The 23,496-nt window shown below is 35.4% G+C and overlaps 1 protein-coding gene and 1 long non-coding RNA gene across 4 annotated transcripts in view; both read right to left on the reverse strand.

The window, feature by feature from the left end:
- Window positions 1-4,824: 4,824 nt before the first annotated feature.
- LOC110456003 lies at window positions 4,825-6,939 on the reverse strand. Its single transcript, XR_002463537.1, has 2 exons — window positions 6,787-6,939; window positions 4,825-6,523 (listed from the first exon to the last, which is right to left on the reverse strand). It is a non-coding gene; the product is annotated as an uncharacterized LOC110456003 (long non-coding RNA).
- Window positions 6,940-8,566: 1,627 nt separating this feature from the next.
- Window positions 8,567-23,496, reverse strand: part of LOC110456002 — a 132,563-nt gene continuing 117,633 nt past the window's right edge. For all 3 annotated transcript variants that reach the window (XM_021506512.1, XM_021506511.1, XM_021506510.1), the window contains 4 exons: window positions 17,198-17,410; window positions 16,856-16,975; window positions 13,986-14,126; window positions 8,567-12,992 (listed from right to left, as the gene is read on the reverse strand). In XM_021506512.1, the coding sequence (XP_021362187.1) occupies window positions 12,921-12,992; window positions 13,986-14,126; window positions 16,856-16,975; window positions 17,198-17,410 (546 nt within the window). In that variant the 3' untranslated portion in view covers window positions 8,567-12,920. The remainder of the gene's footprint in view (window positions 12,993-13,985; window positions 14,127-16,855; window positions 16,976-17,197; window positions 17,411-23,496) is intronic.

Genomic DNA, 23,496 nt, shown 5'->3' on the forward strand with positions numbered 1-23,496 from the left:
TGCAATTCAAAAACGTGGAATTCTCCGACACATGTAATATACGATTATTATCATCATTGGGGGTGGCATTTTTACCGAAAATTGATCTAAACCCCCCCAAACGTGTAAAATTACTCTCAACACCTTAGTTAAGGTCCAAATATAGCTGTAACAAATGTTCAGGTTCCTTCGAATATACCAAGTGAAATACAACAGACAAGCATACTCACCATATCCATAACCCTTTGGTATACTGTTTCTAGCTTATTGATGCTCGGTTGGTAAAACACACTACACTACAACAGTTGTGTCTGTGCCATTAACACGTCCCACTATGTCAAGTATGAAGTCATGCGTGTATTTCAATAATTCTGTATACCAGAGACGTAATATATACGTCTCTGTGTATACCAACAGTAACACCTACTGTTGGCAAACTTATTTTACTTCTCTTCTTTACAATGTATACCCAAAACACTTTCTAATTACACCAAGCTATTAATGGTAAAAATCAATATATTTTTTAAATTAACTTATAAAATGTAATGCTTTATTTTCAAATACAAATCGATGTTAGCATTTTATCGTTAATTTTATTAGTAATTTAATTTTAATTTTATTAATATTTTTTTTAATTATTATTTTATGACCAAAGTTACTTTTCAGGGTATGTCTTTCGTTGTTAAAAAGTAAACACTCAAAAAAAAAGTAAAAGGCATTTTCACAGGGATGGCCGCAATAACAAACTGGACTATCAGCCAAATTTACTTTAAAAAGATCATATTTAAGTGGACTACACTGATATCTAAGTTTAGTGTCCAAAATGTTCAATTAATGTTCACCAAAACCTAAATAGATTGGTGGAGGAGATTGTACATTTGAAGTTAACGAATTTTTAAAAGAATGTAAGGAGGTCAATAGATCGTAATGAAAGGTCTAATGAATTCCAACCGCGAAGAGTTGAAGGTATAAAAGATGAATTTGTTAGAGAAAGCCTGAAAGGACGAATTCTATGATGATCATTATTTCTAAGGGTGTAACGGTTATTTTCTGCAACGAAAGATGACAATAGAGAATTTAAATAGTCTGGAGTTAATTTGTTGTGCATTTTATATAAAAGTTGGAGTTTTCTGCGTTTTCTTCTATTGGAAAGAGTTTCTAGACCAGTTTCAAAAAATAAGTCTTCATTTCGGACACGAGAAGGAAGACCAGTAATTATACGAAAAGCTTCTCTTTTGGCTTTCTCTAACATTTCTGTTTCATAAGTTGTACAATCATCCCACAATTCACAAGCATATTCTAAAACTGGTAAAATAAATGATTTATAAATCTTTAAAAGATTATCACGATTTAATAAGTATTTTAGTCTACGTAAGACGTTGACCTTTTTCATAACTGAAGTATATATTGCACAAATATGATCCCCCCATTTTGCACTTGAATTAAAAATTACGCCTAAATGTTTATGATGATCAGTAAAATTTAAAAATTCGCCATTAAATTCTAATTGTAAATCTTCATCAATTTCAACCAAGTTTGAAACATTTTTTTTTTTTTCTGGATTGAATGTTACTAACAAAGTTTGGGACCATGCATTGAGAGGCTCGAGATCTCTATTCATAACTGTTTGGATTTCTAGACATGAAGAAGATGGTTTTAACAAAGAAGTATCGTTTGCAAAAAAACGAGAGGTTGATTCAAACACATCAGCAATATCATTAATATAAATAAGAAACAAAAGAGGTCTAAGAATCGAACCCTGAGGAACACCTGCTTCAATGAAACCGGAGTAGGAAGTATCAAAAAAGATTCTCTGGTGCCTCTGAAATAGGTAACTTTCCAACCAATGATACAATTCCCCTGAAATTCCATAGGATTTTAACTTAATCATCAAACCCTTATGCCAAACCCTATCAAAAGCCTTAGAAATATTGCAGAATACCATACATACATGTTTTTTTTTTCTTCTAGAGCAATACAGATGTTCTGATAAATTTCAATGAGCTGATATACAGTAGAATGACCAGGCAAACAAGAGGCCCAATGGGCCTGCATCGCTCACCTGGTATAAATCTCACACTTGTAACATTAAAAGTGATCTAAAATAAAGCTAATAAAGGCAAAATATCAGTATTTATGATTAAAATTCATTCAAAAGAACCTGTTATTTTTTTTAAAAACATTTCACCCTTGTGATTGAAAGTTGAACAAAGTCATTATGTTGAACAAATTTTATAGCCTTTCATCTCAGGATGCAACTTGCAAAGTATCAACATCCTGGGACCCATGGTTCTTCAGAAGAGGTTGTTTAAAGATTTTAAACAAATTTGACCCCTGTGACCTTGAATATAAGTCAAAGTCATTCACTTTAACAAACATAGTAGTCCTTGATCCCAGCATGCTATTGACTAAATATCAACATCCTGAGCATTTTGGTTATTCATCAGAAGTTGTTTAAATTTTTTCACATATTTGACCCCTGTGACCTTGAATATGGGTGAAGGCCATTCATTTGAACAAACTTGATAGCCCTTTACCCCAGCATACTACTGGCCAAATATCATCACCCTGGGCATTTTGGTTAATGAGAAGAAGTTGTTTAAAGTTTTTAACATATTTGACCCCTGTGACCTTGAATATGGGTAAAGGTCATTCATTTGAACAAACTTGGTAGCCCTTTATCTAAGCATGCTACTGGCCAAATATCATTACTCTGGGAATTTTGGTTATTCAGCAGGAGTTGTTTAAAGTTTCCAGGTGAGCTAAACACCAGACTGGTGCTTATAAAAAAAAGTGAGTTTTCAATAAAATAATTATGCATGTATTTGAAAATTACCCTTTCAAACACTTTTCCAAAAGTAGATAATAAAGAAATTGGCCTGTAGTTAGAGGGAGAATGCCTGTCACCTTTTTTAAACAGTGGCATAACTTTGGCTGTTTTCCAAGAGATTGGGTAAACACCAGACGATAAAGACTTATTAAAAATGATTTCAAGGGGAACACAAACTGTTTCTGATGTTTCTTAGCCTCTTGATAGAGTGTTTCAAATTAAAGGTTTCCAAATGATGTAACAGTTTCGCTAAAAGCCATCACATCTCTATCAGACACATCAATTTATCATGTCTGTAGTAACATTTGGAGTTAATGGATTAATTAATGTATTTTGCATAATTGTTATAATTTCTGAAGCTTTTAGTTGTATCAATCTCGACCCAGGGTTGTCGTTCCTTATAACCATTCAAGTGTAAGAAACGACAAGCCTGGGTAGATATTGTATTTCAGTATCACTAAAGAGAGAGGTTTTTCCTGTCTTTGGTAGCTGATTAAAACTTTCACTTCCCTTATGATGTTTATATGATTAAAACGTGTCGCCGTCGACAATTTCTTTCAGTCTTATTACAGAACCTAAAATATTCAGATTAATCATAATGTTATTGTTGGTCACAAGTGATTTATGCATCCACACTTACTTTAGTACTATGATTTGGGGCTGGCACTTTATTTACCATCGCACTCCCTTCATTTAAACAACATTGAATCTCTTGATCCAGCAATGTTCTGTGCTGTTCCGTTCTGGAGTAGTCTTTTTGATAATTTACCTATACATGTATTTTCCTTTTTTTAAGTTGGCCTTGTGTGCCCTCTGGGGCAACACTTCAATTATGAAACCTCTGATTTTTTGGCCCAGGGATGATCTACTTGGAGCAGTCTTTTCAAACAAAAGCTGATGACAGCCAGACAGACAGAAATGGCAAAAGGTCACTTTGGTCATCAGATTGTGATTGATTCAATACTTATACTGAAATAGTATGGGCAGCATAATGCCACCATATACTTTTAATTTGGGCTAGGTGAGCTAATAAACTTGGCTGACTGGACAGGTTGATAGATCTATAGATCTTCAGAAAAAAGTTATGAACAAATAATTTCTTCATCTCCCTCAAAACAGTTACTAGAAGCGAATCCAAGGGGATGGGGGTCACAAGTGTATGCGACACCCCCCTGCCCTCGACTTGAAAATAGTAGTATACATATACTGCATCTATTGTGCGACACCCCAAAGCTCCTTTTGATGTGCTCACTGCAGCCTTAGGGCCTAATGTGCACATCACTGTTTTATAGTTTATAGAAATGTAACATTTCTTGCCCGATGATTCTAGTTTACACTGTCACAGCCACTCCCCTTCCAACAGGTTAAACTTGGGTGTTGAATAGTTGACACTAATTGATATCACACCCCATCATCAATTAATAAATGGGTCAGCGAATCACATTAGAGACTTGTGTACCTGTATGGTCATACAGGGTACATATGGGTTACAGTTTTGACTTTTAAAAATTGTGAGTTTTAAAAAAAGTTTAGGAAGTTGTTGCTTATTTCCAAATATATTTGCAAGAAGGACAATTATATGAACATCACAGTTTTAAAATGAATAAGTTACCAAAATCATAGTATTATATTGATATTCATTTCACTGGGACATTTTACTCAGAAAAAAAAAGAGCAAAATAAAATTAAATACCTAGTTTAAGGAGGGACCCTTGACAAAGGTCAAAAGTTGTATCTTACTTTATCTTATGCAATGACCTGGTTCAGACCACATATGTCACAGAATTTACTGAACATCTATCTGGAGTGGCGACGCCCTCTGAAAAAAATCTGGATCTGCCCCTAGCTACATATACATGTCCCTTACTGATTTGCCATCAGCAAAAACACTGACAGTATAACTGTACATACATTACAAATAACTAAACACTGACAGTATAACTGTACATACATTACAAATAACTTAACACTGACAGTATAACTGTACATACATTACAAATAACTAAACACGTTCGACCTGTTTCATATTTTAATGCCATAAAATAAAGTCATATGCAACATAAGGATGTGAATATTTATGCATTTACCATATGGCATACAAAGTATAGTGTACAGACATGACATGGTATTACATCGGTATACATTACCCCGTAATACAATGTAGATAATTATACAACGTACATGATGTTTACATAAGCAAATTATGTATTATATTGTACGACTCCAAAACACAAGGTGCAAGACAGCAATACAATTAGAAATTATAGCATGCGACATGTACAAAGTCACCAGCTAAAACAACTCCTTTCTACTTTGTGGTGCCGTATTGTTTTACACCATACAGTGTAAACAAAATACAATGTAAAACAATACAACATCGTAACATTGTTCAGATTTACCTGACAGCCAAACAATGTACAACATTGTATGACACTACAAAACTTTGTACATGTTCTACATTGTATAACATCCAAACCTTGTACAGTTTTGTATGACTTGTACAGTTTTGTATGACTTGTACAGTTTTGTATGACTTGTCCATTTTATCCAACATTGTATGACATCTGGTACACTATTGTTCAGTATGTAAATCGGGTACAAACATAGAGACTTATTGTACAATATTATTTTCTGTAATACCCTACGATACTCATACTGTTAACAATATCATACCGCTGTCATACTCTAGCTGTATAACATCCTACAAAAGTCTTACTACTATGGTATTGTATGCCATTCATCAGTTCTTCAATATTGTATTAGTCATACCTTAACAATATTGTATGGCAGTCATACTTTGTACAATATTGTATGGCAGTCATACATTGTACAATATCATAATAGTCATATTGTATAGTATTGTATGACAGTCATACTTCGTACAATACTGTATGAAGGTCATACTTTGTATAGTATTGTTTGCCACAGAAACACAGAGACAACAGAGAAGACACAGACAAGCATGAATATTTTTTCATTGATTATATATCACTGTTGAGGAAAATAATGGGAACAACAAATGTCCTTTATAAATACACAGAACATCTGCTTCGTATGTTATTGTTATCAAAAGTGGTACACAAATGCACTGTCCCATTTTCACCTCCAGAAAATGTTTAAAAATATTCGCAATCATTCAAAACTCGCTTATATAACACATGTGACAAAATCAATGACTAGATAAAAATCATGGATGACAGCTGTTTCCAATAATCAAGATTTAGTGTCGTTGGACCTAGACAATGGATGGTAATCTTCAGAATTACCACAAACATGTCATTCCCACAATATCAAAGGTGAACAAAACTTCTCGTCATATTGGAAAAAATACAACATATTCTGAAATAATTTGAGTTTTTCTTTTCCCCCCCTTCTTCATTCCTCACCCAATTTTCCAAACAAACACTTCTGGCATTTATGTAAATTAACAAGATGGCTGATAAATTAGCTTCTCATTCTGACACAGACTACAGTGTACACAATTTGGTTTGAATTTATTACGAATCTATGGAATAAATAATGTGTTGACAGTTGTGTCAATGACTACAATAGGATTTCAATGATCTGTAATGTGTTTGTGCTAGCACTACTTCTATACCACCTGTATACTGAGAATTCTATCTGTATACTGGGTATTAGGGGTTACAGCACTATACCGCCTGTATACCGAGAATTCTATCTGTATACTGGGAATTAGGGGTTACAGCACTATACCTCCTGTATACTGAGAATTCTAGCTGTATACTGGGTATAAGGGGTTACAGCACTATACCGCCTGTATACCGAGAATTCTATCTGTATACTGAGTACTATACCACCTGTATACTTAGAATTTTATCTGTATACTGGGGATTAGGAGTTACAGCACTATACCGCCTGTATACTGAGAAATCTATCTGTATACTGGGTATTAGGGGGTACAGCACTATACCACCAGCTGTATACTGAGAATTCTATCTGTATACTGGGTACTATACCACCTGTATACTGAGAATTTTATCTGTATACTGGGTATTAGGGGTTACAGCACTATACCGCCTGTATACTGAGAATTCTATCTGTATACTGAGTACTATACCACCTGTATACTGAGAATTTTATCTGTGTACTGGGTATTAGGGGTTACAGCACTATACCGCCTGTATACTGAGGATTCTATCTGTATACTGGGTATTAGGGGTTACAGCACTACACCAGCTGTATACTGAGAATTCTATCTGTATACTGTGTATTAGGGGTTACAGCACTATACCGCCTGTATACTGAGAATTCTATCTGTATACTGGGTACTATACCTCCTGTATGCTGAGAATTTTATCTGTATACTGGGTATTAGGGGTTACAGCACTATACCACCAGCTGTATACTGAGAATTCTATCTGCATACTGGGTATTAGGGGTTACAGCACTATACCGGCTGTATACTGAGAATTCTATCTGTATACTGGGTACTAAACCACCTGTATACTGAGAATTTTATCTGTATACTGGGGATTAGGGGTTACAGCACTATACCACCTGTATACTGAGAATTCTATGTGTAAACTGGGTATTAGGGGTTACAGCACCTGTCAGGATATCATATTGGTGGTCAAATTTAGTGTCTTGAGTCATGGACAATAAATATACTGGCACTATAACAAACAAATCTTCAGATTGCTGCTGAAGAGACCAATTTGTTGGGTTTTTTTTATGAAGGAATGTAGCTTAATTGGCATAAACAGATGCAAGTATCACAAAATTTGTTTGTATTTCTTCAGTCTTTTGATTGAAATCTACATAGGGTACTGTTTTCTGAAATTTTCCTCCTACTGACATTTTAATTACACATATTATTTGGAGGATTTTTGAAGACGAAAATGACATCATATCACAGAATATAACATAAATATAATAATAAACAAAACAAAACAAAACCAAGATCTCTTTGGGTATGTATAACAATACTTCACCATTTCCACTGGGGGAAAAAACAAAGACAAGAAAAGATTACTCACTATAATTAAATACAAAGGGGCCTGTATAAAGGACAATAATAGACTACATCATAATAACTAAATATACAAGGGCTTGAATTAACCATTAAGAGCATAAGAGCTAGATTTATATTAGTACAGTACGTTGAATATAGCATTATCAGCACTGGGGCTAGTACAATATTTCACGCACAAAGGCTTGATTGATATTGCAGGCAGTGCTTTGTACATATAATATTATAAACACTTTTTTACTAAATAAATACTATTATTTGGTACCTTTGTAAGGCCAAGTTTTAACATATCGGTCATATTATGAAACAAATACTACAACGATACACAATGCCAAAATCATTCAAAGGTTAACTAAGGTAAACTTTGATTTATTCATGGGAAATAACTGTATGAATAAAGTATCTCCTCTGTCTAAATGCTTTCTATCAAATGGAAAAAAAAGAAGAATTTGAAGATATTATTGTCTTGATTTGTGAGAGATGCTTTCTCCATCATTATGATGTAAAGCACTCTCCCTCGTGCCAGAGGGACAAGTATCTCTCCGTCGTGCCAGAGGGACAAGTATCTCTCCGTCGTGCCAGAGGGAAAGCACTCTCCGTCGTGCCAGAGGGAATGCACTCTCCGTTGTGCCAGAGGGAAAGCACTCTCCGTCGTGCCAGAGGGACATCACTCTCACTCGTGCCAGAGGGAAAGCACTCTCCGTCGTGCAAGAGGGAAAGCACTCTCCGCCGTGCCAGAGGGAAAGCACTCTCCGTCGTGCCAGAGGGACACCACCCTCAATCGTGCCAGAGGGACAAGTATCTCTCACTCGTGCCAGAGGGAAAGCACTCTCCGTCGTGCAAGAGGGAAAGCACTCTCCGTCGTGCCAGAGGGACATCACTCTCACTCGTGCCAGAGGGACAAGTATCTCTCACTCGTGCCAGAGGGACAAGTATCTCTCAATCGTGCCAGAGGGACAAGCACTCTCTGTTGTGCCAGAGGGACAGCACTCTCCGTCGTGCCAGAGGGAAAGCACTCTCCGTCGTACCGGAGGGACTAGTATCTCTACCTGAACCAAGGAATGCTTAACAATAAAAACAACAAAAACATACATTAAAGCTACATAGTTTGTACAACCAACACTTGCACACAATATTACAGACTCATTCGATGTGCTGGATACCATCTCATTCACATCTTAAATATACCAACAACTTTCCAATATCAATACACAAGTATGCATCAGGATGATTTAAAGTGTAACTTGCGAGATATCGATCAAGCATTTCTCCTTTTTAGGAATTAACTAAGCCATGAACAGGACTTAAATTCCTCAATTTTCAGGGGGAAAATCATACAAATACACTAATTGAACACAGAAAGATCAAATTCTGAAAAAGATCAATCAAATTGAAAAAACCCATGTCATATTCAAATGAGTAATTTATAATTAAATGAGTAAATTGATCAGCCAAAAAAATATCTGGAACACTGATTTTTTCCGTTTATCAATTCTACATAGAACACCGACATACCTAACTTACCTACATCTTATGGAAGATGAGACCTTCCTCTAAGCTGAGAATATCAAGTTTTCCCCTGTTCAGAAATATTGCAATTAATTTACATGGTACATCAACTATGATGAATCCTACCCGAGTAACATGTATGGATATAGATAGTAAATATTGCAAGTCAGCTTAACAGTATTTAATTAACTTGGTTAATTATCACAAAGTAGCAACTGAATAAAGGGAAGTAAATCATGTAAAATGAAAATTTACTGAGTATATATACCTACAAACTATTTCAAACACGGTCTCCCAATCAGACTGATATATTGTCTTACTAAAACTTTAAAAATAGGAAATAAAAGAGGTAACCAAATGGAACTTGTCCTGTTTGAAGTTACATGACTGAACAGATCTCCAAGATTTATAAAGAACTAAAGGTTTTAAAGAAAGACTCTTTTAAATTTTGCTAGTAATATACACAAGATACTCGATTAAGACATCTATATATTTTTGGAAACTTGTCACAAAGTATTCCTTTCCAAATTCTATTGTGAAGCCTATATGTCAGTATTATCACATGTAATATCAGTATTATCACATGTAATATCAGTATTATCACATGTAATATTAGTATTATCACATGTAATATCAGTATTATCACATGTAATATCAGTATTATCACATGTAATATCAGCAGTCCATTGCTTTGTTTTGTGCCCATCACACAGGGACACTGGAACTCTCTCCCTCTAACAGTGTTAGCCGAGGAACAATACTTAGTGAGTCCTGTCACGTTTTATTCTATATTCTGACACTGAAAGTAACTTTCTCTGTTAAAATCATGTTATAACCTATATATGATTACAGAGTGAACATTTGTTTTTGTAAGGACTATGAAATGAAAATTCCCAGTAATGTTGCAGAAAAGTATATTAATATATTGAATACTGTGACTTGTAGTTCAGGGTTTGTATACAACAGTTTAGTATTCCAAATGAAACAAGCGATGTAAGACAGAAAACTGCTGAACAAATTGAAGTTCTTCCTCATTTGAGATACTACATGGAACACTGGAACTCTCTAACTTATATTGGAACTGCTTTAGCCTGAAAAATGTCCAGAATGAAAAAAGGAATTTTATTAACAAATCACCGTAAACAATGCCTTTTTGATTTTTGATTTTTCTTCTTCTTCAATGCAATATTACAATGCCGTTACATTTTGTCTATTATCTGAATTCTGACCTCACAATGCCATGACCTCATAATGCCAGTTTTTTATTTGGTAATAAATGTATTAACATTTCTGTAATAGAGCCTATAAATAAACCTAATAAATCAAAATGTTGTTACGACAGCACAACCCTTAACAATAATTACCCATTAATTCAAACTTTGATGGAAGTTTTGGAATGGTTTCCAATGGAAGTTTATATATTTACCCAACAGGAGTTGTAGGCATGGAAAACACGACCTCGTTCCTGCAAAAACTGCTGTTCTACCATTTGGTAAAAAAGTATGGCTAACACAAAAGAAATCACCCAGAGACACAAATAGAACTGAAGGATCTTTGTTGCTTTTAACATTAATATGAAAATTAAAATGCATACTATGTCCATTTGTAGTGGTATGTAAACAACTTCTCCATGTTGTACCAAAGTGCACCATGGAATATGTTTATGATCAAATGAGTTTCATGATCAAATGAGTTTCATACCATCATAAATGTCAATATTCATTTCACTCATAAAATATACATAAAATATGACATCGGTGAACAATGAGTTCATAATAATTGAGTTTGTAGTGTACATTTTTCCGTATCACCTTTTCCAAGAGGGGGGGTTAAGATTATTTGAGATTGTCTCCCCTTGTACCATTAATCACAGAAATTACCTCTGTCCCAAAATAAAAGACTGGTCGCCAGCACTAAGAATTTAGACACTGTTAAACCTTACATGTTATATATATTTCTTACCTGTGACTGTCTCAGACAGATAGTGTTGCTTTAGTGATCATGTTTAACCTTACATATTATATATTTCTTACCTGTGACTGTCTCAGACAGATAGTGTTGCTTTAGTGATCATGTTAAACCGTTCATAAGATAAGACTTCCAAATGAGATACACTTTCAATTGTTCTCCTCAAGAACACAAGTAACCAAATAAGCCTATGGGATATCGCCAACTTGTTACACATGTAAGTGAAGCCAATTTCAATACTTATGGAAAACTACCAGCTTAAAGAAATTGTATGAAAATTATTCCAATACAGAGACATACTTGCCAACTATTTGAAATTTCCATTGGGGGAGATTCTGTAGTCTCAAAATTAAAACATTAATAAAGTGTGTTTATATACCCTAGATTTCATTAAAATGACATGTTTTGTGTTGTTCTTTCAGATGTAATTAGAAGATCTTAGATTATAAGACTAGTTTAGCAAATTCACTGGTTGAAAATACTAAATATTAGGGTCCAAAATTGGGAGTCTCCCTCCCAAATAGGGAGGGTTGGCAAGTATTCAGAGACGTTAAAGAATTGAAGGCGAGTTCAGATCTATATATAGGTTAAGCTGAAGACCCCAAAGTAAGGTCCCTATCATTGACCCTTGTTTTGAAGTGTGTAACACTTTTATTTTTATGACAAGATTTCAAATTCATTTTCCACTACAAATTCAGTTATAACGTCTCAAACAAACTTTTAATCATAATCAATTTAATTGAAATTTTTGAGAGAAAAAATCCTCCCAAACATTACAATGTTGAAATGTTTGTTATGACAATACAGGTCGGTAAAACATTAAACAACTTTCTATTGCAGCGACAACATATGCTGCAGAGGAAACAGACAATATGAATATTAGATACACATATGGTTATAAACAAGGAATATTTGACACAAACTTTCTCACACTTGTACCCATAATTGCCAGACAGTAGCAAATAAAATCGGCTTAATGTAGCACACACATTTCCATTAGACATACACCATCCTCTCTCTCACATTCCCGAAACCATTCTATCTTGAAGATACATGGTAAGAATTTATTTATATATAATGAAGTCATTGCACAGTGGAAGTTATGTACCGTAGTATCCTAATCAACACCAGAACAGCTGCTTACCCTCCAAGAGTTACCTCCCTTAAGACGGTAATTTTTACAACAGTTATTTACCCTTTGTCTCAAATCGTTCCTTTTCAGAAATTGTTTCCCCTTTCTTTCAAGTTTGTTTCTTTTCAAAAATATTGTTTCCTATCTGAATTCCAGAATTTCAATTTACTGATCTGCTACAAATTGTAAGCTTGCACCATATAGCTCTTCCAAAGTCTCGGAAATGAAATGGAAAATATTAACGGGGGACTACTAATTAGAACGGTTTACAATCCATGTCTTCCTGTTAACAGTACCTTGGTAAGAAGTGAATCTTGGAAAGTACACTTCAAATGGGAAACCTGAAGCCCAGACTGTTTATATTTGGGAAGAGCCCAGTGAACTTGATCAGGACTATTACGGCACAATTTATCACAAAACATTGTATCCACCCAGTTCCGCAGGCAACAACCACAATCCAGCTGTAGATGTACGGGTCACCGTGGATACATAAAATACACCGATAAAAGTCACTATAAATAATGCGGTGTTTCTTGACCAGTCAATAACCTGAATATGGAGGTGGGCATCGTCCTCATGTGGATCTGAAACGCAATCACACAAATAGGTTTAGGATTACTCATGAAATATTTGATACATTTTAATTTTATTTTATCTAATTTTGTTATATTTAAAAATGGTTATAGTATTGTTGATACATGACTAATTATCACAGAAAAATAAACAACTCAAGTAAGGACTTAGGAGACCCTTGTGGATTCTATTTTCACTTGAAGCATATTTGAATTCTATTTTCTTATTTTCAGAACTTTAACTGACAATGTTGTTATTTTTCCCCAGCATTGATTTCCCATTAGTTGGAAATGTGAAGTTCACAGCAATGTTTGAATTTAATTAAATGCAAATAGTTGCAATGGTATCAAATTCATGATTAAGGATACCCAAACTACTGTTAAAATTGCAGAGGACACTTTTTTCCAGTCTGACTATATTTAAAAAAAAAAAAATATGAAAAGAACACCATGAACAGTGTTCTGAGAGTTACAATGTATCGTGGCAAGACCACAAACGGAACCTTGGAGCCGAGCTCTGTATGTCTCTAGATCCCTAATCAGCTCAGATACCTAGTCAATGGTAAAACCCTGGCCAGTCACCTACAGTTATATTCAAAAGGATATTAAGGGGAGGTTACTGTATACATGAAAACTACAGTAGAATTCTCCAGTGTTTTGCCTGCAGTGGCACAGGGATCCTTAAAGCAGGACCACACCCTGAGTTAAACTGATATACATATATACAGTCGTCACTAAATTAGGAACAGTATGACCTGTGTATAGATTCTAATTACTTCGACAATGTCTTTTGGTGATCTGGTTCCTGCACAAAGGATTTTTAGTTCAACTTGAAATAACCCTTTTTTTTCCCCAATGCAACCTCAAAATTACAATTATATTCACCAGATATGATATATTAACTCATTCACCCCTGAAATAACATACTAACTAATCCAACCTTTGAATTGGAAAAGTTCAAATGTGTCTTCAGGGGTGAATGAGTTAAAACCTTTGTTTACTTACCTCTCCTACAGAATTTGCCAAAAGGGAGACAATTTTTTCGTGTGGTACCGCTACAACACTTTGATTGTTTATTTCTATAATTCTGTGTCCGACTCGCACGCCTCCTCGTTCTGCTATCCCACCTCGCAGTAAGCTACAGATCTGAAAGTATTTCAAACGAACACGACTTGATGATGATACACTCACTATATATAGAACTTCATGGATGGTGTCTGTCTTGGTGATTATATAACCATTGCTACATATAGAAATTCATCAAATAATTATAAACATGCGAGAGGATTTCTGGATTGAAACTGGGCTGGTAGCAGGTAACACCTATTACTATCTAATTAGTGGTCGAGGTGACTCTACAACACATCAAAACATATCTGTCGAAATTGTCGGCAGCTTTTCTAAGATATCCTCCCCAGACAGTCAGCACTCCCTATATATTCCACGTCTCCATACATACAACTGCACATGCCACTGACAACCCNCCCCCCGTCAACCTTGTACGACTGCTTGAAGCCGTATTGGTACAAGCTGACGTCTTGGTAAAATATCGGTTGTACGGCGACCGCGCCTTATTATATATAGCATGACATTTGGCATTTCCATACAATAAAATGTAGGAAGTATGTGGTGTATATATGCATTTTTGCGATGAAACTTAAGCTGATATCGTCTGTTTCCTCAAGTGTCCAGACAGACATGTTTATATTTGGTTTACTGCTATTGACAAATTATATGATTGAAACATTTAGTCATCCAAATGAAGACTTACAATATACACTTCATATATATGCATACATACTTCTCCTGGTTTTGATAAATATATTTGAAATCACAAGGTGGCAATTCATGACAGAGGTGAAATGATATTAATGTACATAATGCTATTATTACAAATAGACAGTTGTCAGGTCAAATATCACCAAACTGTTCTTGGGTTTTTTGTTAAATATTTTTAATAAAAAAATTGTAACCTTAATTGAAAGTGGGTCAAGTTCATTTATTTGCATGAACCTGATTACACTTCATCCCTACAAATTACAAAACCTATATTCTAATTCTTATGAAACCATTTTTTCTAACATATTTATCCCATGGCCTTGAAAGTGGGTCAAGGTCATTTATTACAACAAATTTAATATTTATATTTACTCATCTCTGCAAGCTAAATCCAAATATTATTCCTCAAGATCTTACAGACTTTTTAGAGAAGCCAGTTGTAGTGACCATACAAGAAACTCAGTCATTTACTTAAACAAACAGGAAACCTTTCACAAAAAGATACTACAGGTCATATATATCATTACTCTAGATCTTGTTATGACCTTGAAAGAGGGTCAAGGTCATCCAATTGAACAAACTTTAATAAAATTACGAGCCTAATTGTCTTGACCTTATTGACCTTTAGAGAGAAAATGAGGGAGTAATGAACAGAGTGAAGAAAAGAACTATGAACGGGGAGAATAAAGAGAAAGAAAGACAAGAGGAAGACATGAAAGTGTAGTCAGTGAAGGGAGGACAAAGAGAAAACTTGAGGGATAAATATAAGGACAAAGAGGAAGATATGGAGTGATAAATGAGTACAGATAGGAAGGGCAAGACGAAGAGCTAATGGAAGGAAAAATAAGGAAAAGGAAAGGATTAATTAGCACAGACAGAGATATAAATGAAGGAAGGAATGAAAAAAAACCTGAGATGGAGAAGAGAAATACAATGGGTATCAATATAAGCTATGGATCATGAAGGACCTCTCTCTACCTTCACAGAAGACAGTCATAAACTTAACAGACTTATTAGTATAACAGGGGGGGGGGGGGGGGGGGGGGGGGGGGAGTGCGGAAGATCAAAGAATTGTTGACATGAGGTGAAAGACAATGGTACATTGTATAATGAACTCTTTCAAATATAGATTTGAATTTTTCAATATTAACTTTCTAAATTTTGACAGGCACAGCTAATTCACACAGAATATTACCACTCTCTCATTCCCAAAAAAATAGAAACATGAAAATTTTCAGAAATGAATGTCAGAACCTCGTGAGGAACTTAAACGGTGTTGTTCAGTTCTAGTAACCTTTTGGTAAATTGCCAAAAGAATAACGGGAGCAATTTTCATCATCACTCTCGCACGACAAAAGGATTTTCACAGGAAAAGTTGTGAAAGAAAAAAGCTCAAGGCCATCCTAAAGCATTTAATATGGTTACTGGAAAATGATTTCGTTCTGAAACACAAAGAGTTATTGGTTTGTCGAAAATAGAACCAGAAATAACATAAACAGGAATATCACAGGTTACAATACTAAGAGGTATGATAACATGTCTGAGAAAAAAGCTGAAAGGCGATATCTCGAATGATTAATGACGGGACAGAGCTAACTGTAACATGGTACAGTAGCCGATCAGGATTTCTCTGAGTGGGCGGGTGTGATTTCCACGGAAAAATCCTCCTTACACCCAATTTAGTGTGTGAAATTATCTCTAAGACATCAGGCTAGGATCACTTAACATATACATTTTTTGATTTGTTTTGATAGAGAAATAGTAGAATAGGGCTATGCTACCATTATTTCCCAAACAGACGTGAAACAGGGCTCTTCTCAAACAAGTACCAATTTTAACCGATCCATTCTGGGAAAACTACAACATGATATTGTTATTTTGTAAACATGATGAGAGAAGTATATGGCGAATGTAAGCTTTCCCATGAGAGGTCACAGCTTCTGTTCAGAGGACTAAACCCAGAGCTTTCCAACCATGGCAGTCCCATACAAAACAGTCTTATGGTTGCCTATACACATACCTCACAGAAATAGCTGTGGGTATAATTTGGAACCTGATAAAACATTCCTTCTGGTTCTACACAATGAAGTACCTACCACTCCGTTCTGGACACTGAAGCCAAGCTGATATTTGACGTCTGGCCGTTTTATTAATACTTCCACCACTGGGGGACAGGGGACCACAGTGAGCTTGACCACCGTCTGGTTTTTGGCACTCTGTAAATATCAAATGAAAGACGTAAGATCAAATGTTTACACACATTATTATCAATGTGGAACTTTTGGCCCCATTTCTGGCCCCTGGGTCGTAAACTGAACAAACCTACATTTGTACCCATTGACAATACTGACTGCGAATATAAAATATCTCACACTTAAATAATTTAAGATATCGCCTGGTGTGCTGAAAAACAAGATAATATTATGACTTATAATTACCTTGATGTAATTCTGACAGGCTGAGAGGGGAAGTCCTACCAGACTTATACCATTGATGGAGATGATCTGGTCCCCTATGTTGAGCTGCCCACACCGGGCTGCAGGTCCTGTGGGGGCCATGTTGGCTAGTACCACTGTAGGGACCATGGAGCCCCAACCTGACTCCACTATCACAATGCCCAACACTTCACTCTTCAGCTTTGGCACTATGACCTGTAACAACAGAGAAAGGCATTATCCTTCAATATACCTGCTAACTGTTGATAACCACATCACTTTCACTGTTAAATATAGATACACTTTCAATATCCTTGGTAACCACAGATATTGTCGTCACTATCACTGATATCCATATATAAAGTCGTCACTAACACTGATATCCATATATACAGTCGTCACTAACACTGATATCCATATATACAGTTGTCACTATACACTGATATACATATATACAGTCATCACTAACACTGATATCCATATATACAGTCGTCACTAACACTGATATCCATATATACAGTCCTCACTAACACTGATATCCATATATACAGTCTTCACTAACACTGATATCCATATATACAGTCGTCACTAACACTGATATACATATATACAGTCGTCACTAACACTGATATTATTCAGCTATAGCCTTTGGCTGAGGTCGATACCTGGATTTATCGACCTGAGAAAAGATATATTGCCTGAGGATGCAGTTAAAGGCTACAATTGTTTTATTATTTTCAAAACAGTAGTGTTAGCAATCTGAAAATAAAACACCATAAAAGCTACAGAAGCGGGACGGTACGTTGTTTGGAGACACGTCATAATTCTATTTTTAGAAACACTCAGTCCTTCAACAAAAATCACACGCTCCAAGTCAATATCGGTTTTTATCGGTGGACAGGTGATGCACTCCTGGCCAATCGCTAGTTGGGAATAATATGAAACTAGAATTATTCCAGTGTGACATTAAAGCCGCTCACCACTTTAAATTTAATTGCTTCAGTAAGACGTTGAGCATCAATATCTTCTATAATACCTCAGATATGGTTTCTGTATTCTGCTAATTGAAAATCAGGTCATGTGATGATGCTGCCTTTGGGATTTCCAAAATCAATCAACTCTTAAACGATGCCTTAAAAACATTTCTCCCTCTCATCCTTTTTCACCCTCTTTAAGTGTAACGCATTGTTGTAATTTTCATTAGTTTGCATCCTCCAATGATGTGACATGAGCATTTATGTGCAGAATGGCAATCGGTGAATGGATAATAAAGAATAGGTGCATTTTGTGATTGTGAAATGAAGAATTAACAGTATGGGGGGAAAAATGCATGGAGAAAAGAGACATTGTACTCGTTTTATTTTTATTTATTATTTATTCATATTAATAATAATTATTCATATATGTAGTGACTTTATTTACTGTCATCAAATAGACAAAATCTCACAAATGTTCTTGGAACATATTTGAATTATATTTCTCAATGCGACTTTACCAACGTAAGAGTTTTTTCCCTTACACAGGATTGGATAATATTTTGACGCGTCGCAAATTCTTGTCAGGCAGAAGCGGCAGTTGTGTTTTGTTCTTAAATTGTTACACTTTAATAAATAAATGCACCAGAAATAGCATGCTGTGTTACAGAAATGTTTGATAAGCATACACAGTTCACATATCGTCTCGTCTCAGGGCCATTACCGTTATCAACCTAAGCACCATATGTCATATTACGTTCCCGTTTGAAACATCAAAATAGAGGTTATACTTCACCACTAATACGGTTTATAAGTATATATATTTACTTCTTCCTTCTACAGACAGCGTCAATGCTTGACAGTCTTCACATGTGCTTTCTCGAATCATATGTGTTTCACACGCGTAACACTCCTCAGACCTCGACAATCCGAGTTGCTAAAACGCTCAAACCCAGTGCGCGAATTTCACCACCACAACACTCGTAGAATGCACTGGAGATAAGCATTTTGTTTTCAGCAATTATTTAAAGTATGGATTATTATTTGGAGAAGAGTATCAGAAGACTTTATGTAACCCACAGGTGAGTATCAGAGATTCTACTTTCTATTTACGATAAAGAAACTATATAGCAGAAGCATGCAAGACTGAATTATGCGCACGCACCCCGAACGGAAGTGGGTCAGTCATTTCATTCTCTGGACAGAATAAATAAGCGGCTCTCTCGCCAAGAGCAGCTAAAAATAATAAACAGATATACAGTCGTCACTATCACTGATATCCATATATACAGTCATCACTAACACTGATATCTATATATACAGTCGTCACTAACACTGATATCTATATATACAGTCGTCACTATCACTGATATCTATATATACAGTCGTCACTATCACTGATATCCATAGATATAGTTGTCACTATCACCTGTTTACTATAGTTGAAGTTGTCGCTATCACATCTTACCATATATACAGTTGTCACTATCACCTGTTTACTCTAGTTGAAGTTGTCGTTATCACCTCTAACCATGGAAACAGTTGTCACTATCACCTGTTTACTATAGTTGAAGTTGTCGCTATCACATCTAACCATATATACAGTCGTCACTAACACTGATATCTATATATACAGTCGTCACTATCACTGATATCTATATATACAGTTGTCACTATCACTAATATCCATAGATGTAGTTGTCACTATCACCTGTTTACTATAGTTGAAGTTGTCGCTATCACATCTAACCATATATACAGTTGTCACTATCGCCTGTTTACTATAGTTAGTTGTCACTATCACATCTAACCATATATACAGTTGTCACTATCACCTGTTTACTCTAGTTGAAGTTGTCGTTATCACCTCTAACCATGGAAACACTTGTCACTATCACCTGTTTACTATAGTTGAAGTTGTCGCTATCACATCTAACCATATATACAGTTGTCACTATCACCTGTTTACTATAGTTAGTTGTCACTATCACATCTAACCATATATACAGTTGTCACTATCACCTGTTTACTGTAGTTAAAGTTGTCTCTATCACATCTAACCATATATACAGTTGTCACTGTCACATGTTTACTATAGTTAAAGTTGTCACTATCACCTCTAACCATATATACAGTTGTCACTATCCCATGTAACTATAGATACGGTTGTTACTGTCCCCTTTAACTATAGATACGGTTGTCACTATCCCCTGTAACTATAGATATGGTTGTCGCTATCACCTGTAACTATATACACGGTTGTCACTATCCCCTGTAACTATAGATACGGTTGTCAATATCCCCTGTAACTATAGATACGGTTGTTACTATTTCCTGTAACTATAGATACGGTTGTCACTATCACCTGTAACTATAGATACGGTTGTCACTATCACCTGTAACTATAGATACGGTTGTCACTATCCCATGTAACTATAGATACGGTTGTCACTATCCCCTGTAACTATAGATCGGTTGTCACTATCACCTGTAACTATAGATACGGTTGTCACTATCACCTGTAACTATAGATACGGTTGTCACTATCACCTGTAACTATAGATACGGTTATCACTATCACCTATAACCACTGATGCAGTTGTCACTAATACCTATTACCATAGACACTGTTATAACTATCAGAAACAGTCATCACTAGCACTACTAAGCATAAGAAGGTTGCCATGGAGACAGATTTTTCATTAGATTATCATAGACAGAAATATTTAGGGTTTCCTTTAAAGGACATATCCAGCTGGTTCTTGAAATTTATGAATATAAGAAAATAGTTATTTCTGAATGTTCAGAAACTTTTCCATGAAAATTTCAGGAGGAAAATATTACAATTTCAAAAATAACAAAAGAACTAAAGTGAGTAAACTGCAGAATAATCTGGAGTGCTACCATATGTTAAGCTGGTAAAAACCCACACTGCTGGAATGACATTTTTGTTTAAGAGAAATGCAGCTAAAACAAACCTGACAGGCCAGGGGTGGTACCCTGTCGTACAGGCACGGTAATCAACTTCCAGTGTGTAATTTACAACCGACACAATAAGGCATTGTTAATAACTAAGACATCTTGATAAATGACTGCAAATACGTGATGCGACTGGACACCGACTAAGAGGTGCAGCAGAAATGATCTATGTTTGGACAATACCACCGATTACACGGTCAGATCGTTTCCCGATTACACGGTCAGATCGTTTCTCCAGAGTGACCAGTCCATATATCAAATAACAGCTGAGGCTTGTTCACAGTTATGTAAGCTTTACATGATGTTTAAGTCTATGCACAGGAAATTGTTTCCAGAAAGAGCAGACAAAAAAATTTATGAAAGGTTCTCTGTCTCTGATCCTCAAACGGCAATTAGGAATCCACACAAATGTAGATTCATTAAATATTAGTTGAAAAAATTGAAATTATTCCATCAATCTTTATATTGATATATACAAAGCTAACCAGGCTTTGATGAATTAGACCGCGCCTTCAGACAGCGTCAACAAGCAGACAGTTCTGTCTAATAAAACTTAACAAAACAAACGTTCCTGTTCTCAGGAGCGACACCTCCAAACCAACGCCTTGTCACATGTGCGTCACAACAACCCACCAATCTACAAATGGTTCCCCATTTAGAAAGGCGATGTCCAACCCATCGACTAGCAGATCATGGAGTGTGTAAGATGGAGATAGTCACCAAATAATTTTTTAATGAATTTTGATAATATTCAGAATTCTTGCTTCACAGACACTTCTATTCTGGTCATTCCCAAAACCTCATTTCCAAGATGCTTACAGTCGTGAACTGAACTTCGGGAAGATTGCAATTCTACCCTAAAGGACTGTGACGATAGCTTTCTTTATCTGTCACAATTTCCCCATAAAATCTAATTTCAAAGAACTCACACCTTTAATAAAAAAAATAAAAATTGATCACCACCTATAGGAATTTTTTGACAATCATTGTAAGCAAACTGTCCATTTGAACAACAAATAATATCTTATTATCCTTTGATTTTAGATAATTGCTGGCTTATTATCATCAAGCATAGTACTGGCTCCAAAACTTACTTGCTCAAACGGTACCTATAGGATATCTTAATGTTCTTAGAACAAGTTTGAGAATGGCTGCACTCTAAATTGGAAAGTCCAGCTGACAAACAGAGTATAACTTGATTTTACTGTCATCTCCATGTCACCACATATATTTTCTGCAAATCCGTTTTTGGGTTTTTCTCCTACTCCATTTGAATTTACGATGAATGATTTATATACGTAATCTTTGATCCCCTTGTGGTTTGGATTGGGGATTTCATTGCGAGAGGGAAGGAAGGTAGTCAAGTGGCCGAACTTGCTACTTGTTGGGTGTGGGTGTCAATGTGTTACATCATGCAATTGTTACGACTGTGGAATCCTCTAAACACTAAAGGGAGATACCAGGATGTTTCACACTGGAAATGTGGGAGTTCATCTGAGCAGGGTAAGGCTGTATCCCATACTGGTGAGTCTGATGACCTTCATCTCGGGAACTACATTCTAAACTAGAAAGTACATCAAAACAAGTCGTAAACAATGATCAGTGTCTTCTAAAACATTACATCTCAATGGAATATGTAACGTCATGAAACTTTCATTTTGACCAGTAGTAGAACATTGACCGCCTACACATACTTGGCAAGCGACTTTACCTCATGGGAATATAAAATCATCAGACATGTTTGCTGTGAAGTCTGCAGACTGCTTCAATTTTTAGAAGACTTTTAGTGTTAATACCCACATATTCTAAAAAACCTACTCAACATGTTGTGGCTTTCACAATGTCAGCATCAAGTTTTACCACAAATCCCAGGTATGAGGACGGTAGAACTTCCACGTCCCCCATACTTACATAAGATGGAGAATATCAATAAGTTTCAATGGCTTTTGAAAGGGCTGTATTCCATAATATTTATTCACATTTGTAAAATTAACTATTGCAGGCTTAATTCCACCTACGGATACGTTATTCCTGTATTTGTTTACCGTTTTACTTTATTTGTTTATCTATATATATATATTTTTGTATATAAATTCAACATATCAAATTTAGTAGATTGTAATTATCTTCAGGCATTTAGTTAAGTAAGGCTTGAAAATGTCAGCAAAAAACTAAACTATATTTGATGTGTTGATTTTGTATGTGTATACATATTTAAAAGTTTATTGTCACAAAGTTTTCGTAAGATTGAACTAAATGTATATACATTTTGTTCATCCATAATTAAACCTCCTTTCACTAATGTTTCTGTGTAAGTTGGAGAGAGTGACTTTTGTATTGTATTATAAC

Source organism: Mizuhopecten yessoensis, unplaced genomic scaffold, assembly GCF_002113885.1.
Source record: "Mizuhopecten yessoensis strain PY_sf001 unplaced genomic scaffold, ASM211388v2 scaffold8449, whole genome shotgun sequence".
NCBI lineage: Eukaryota > Metazoa > Mollusca > Bivalvia > Pectinida > Pectinidae > Mizuhopecten > Mizuhopecten yessoensis.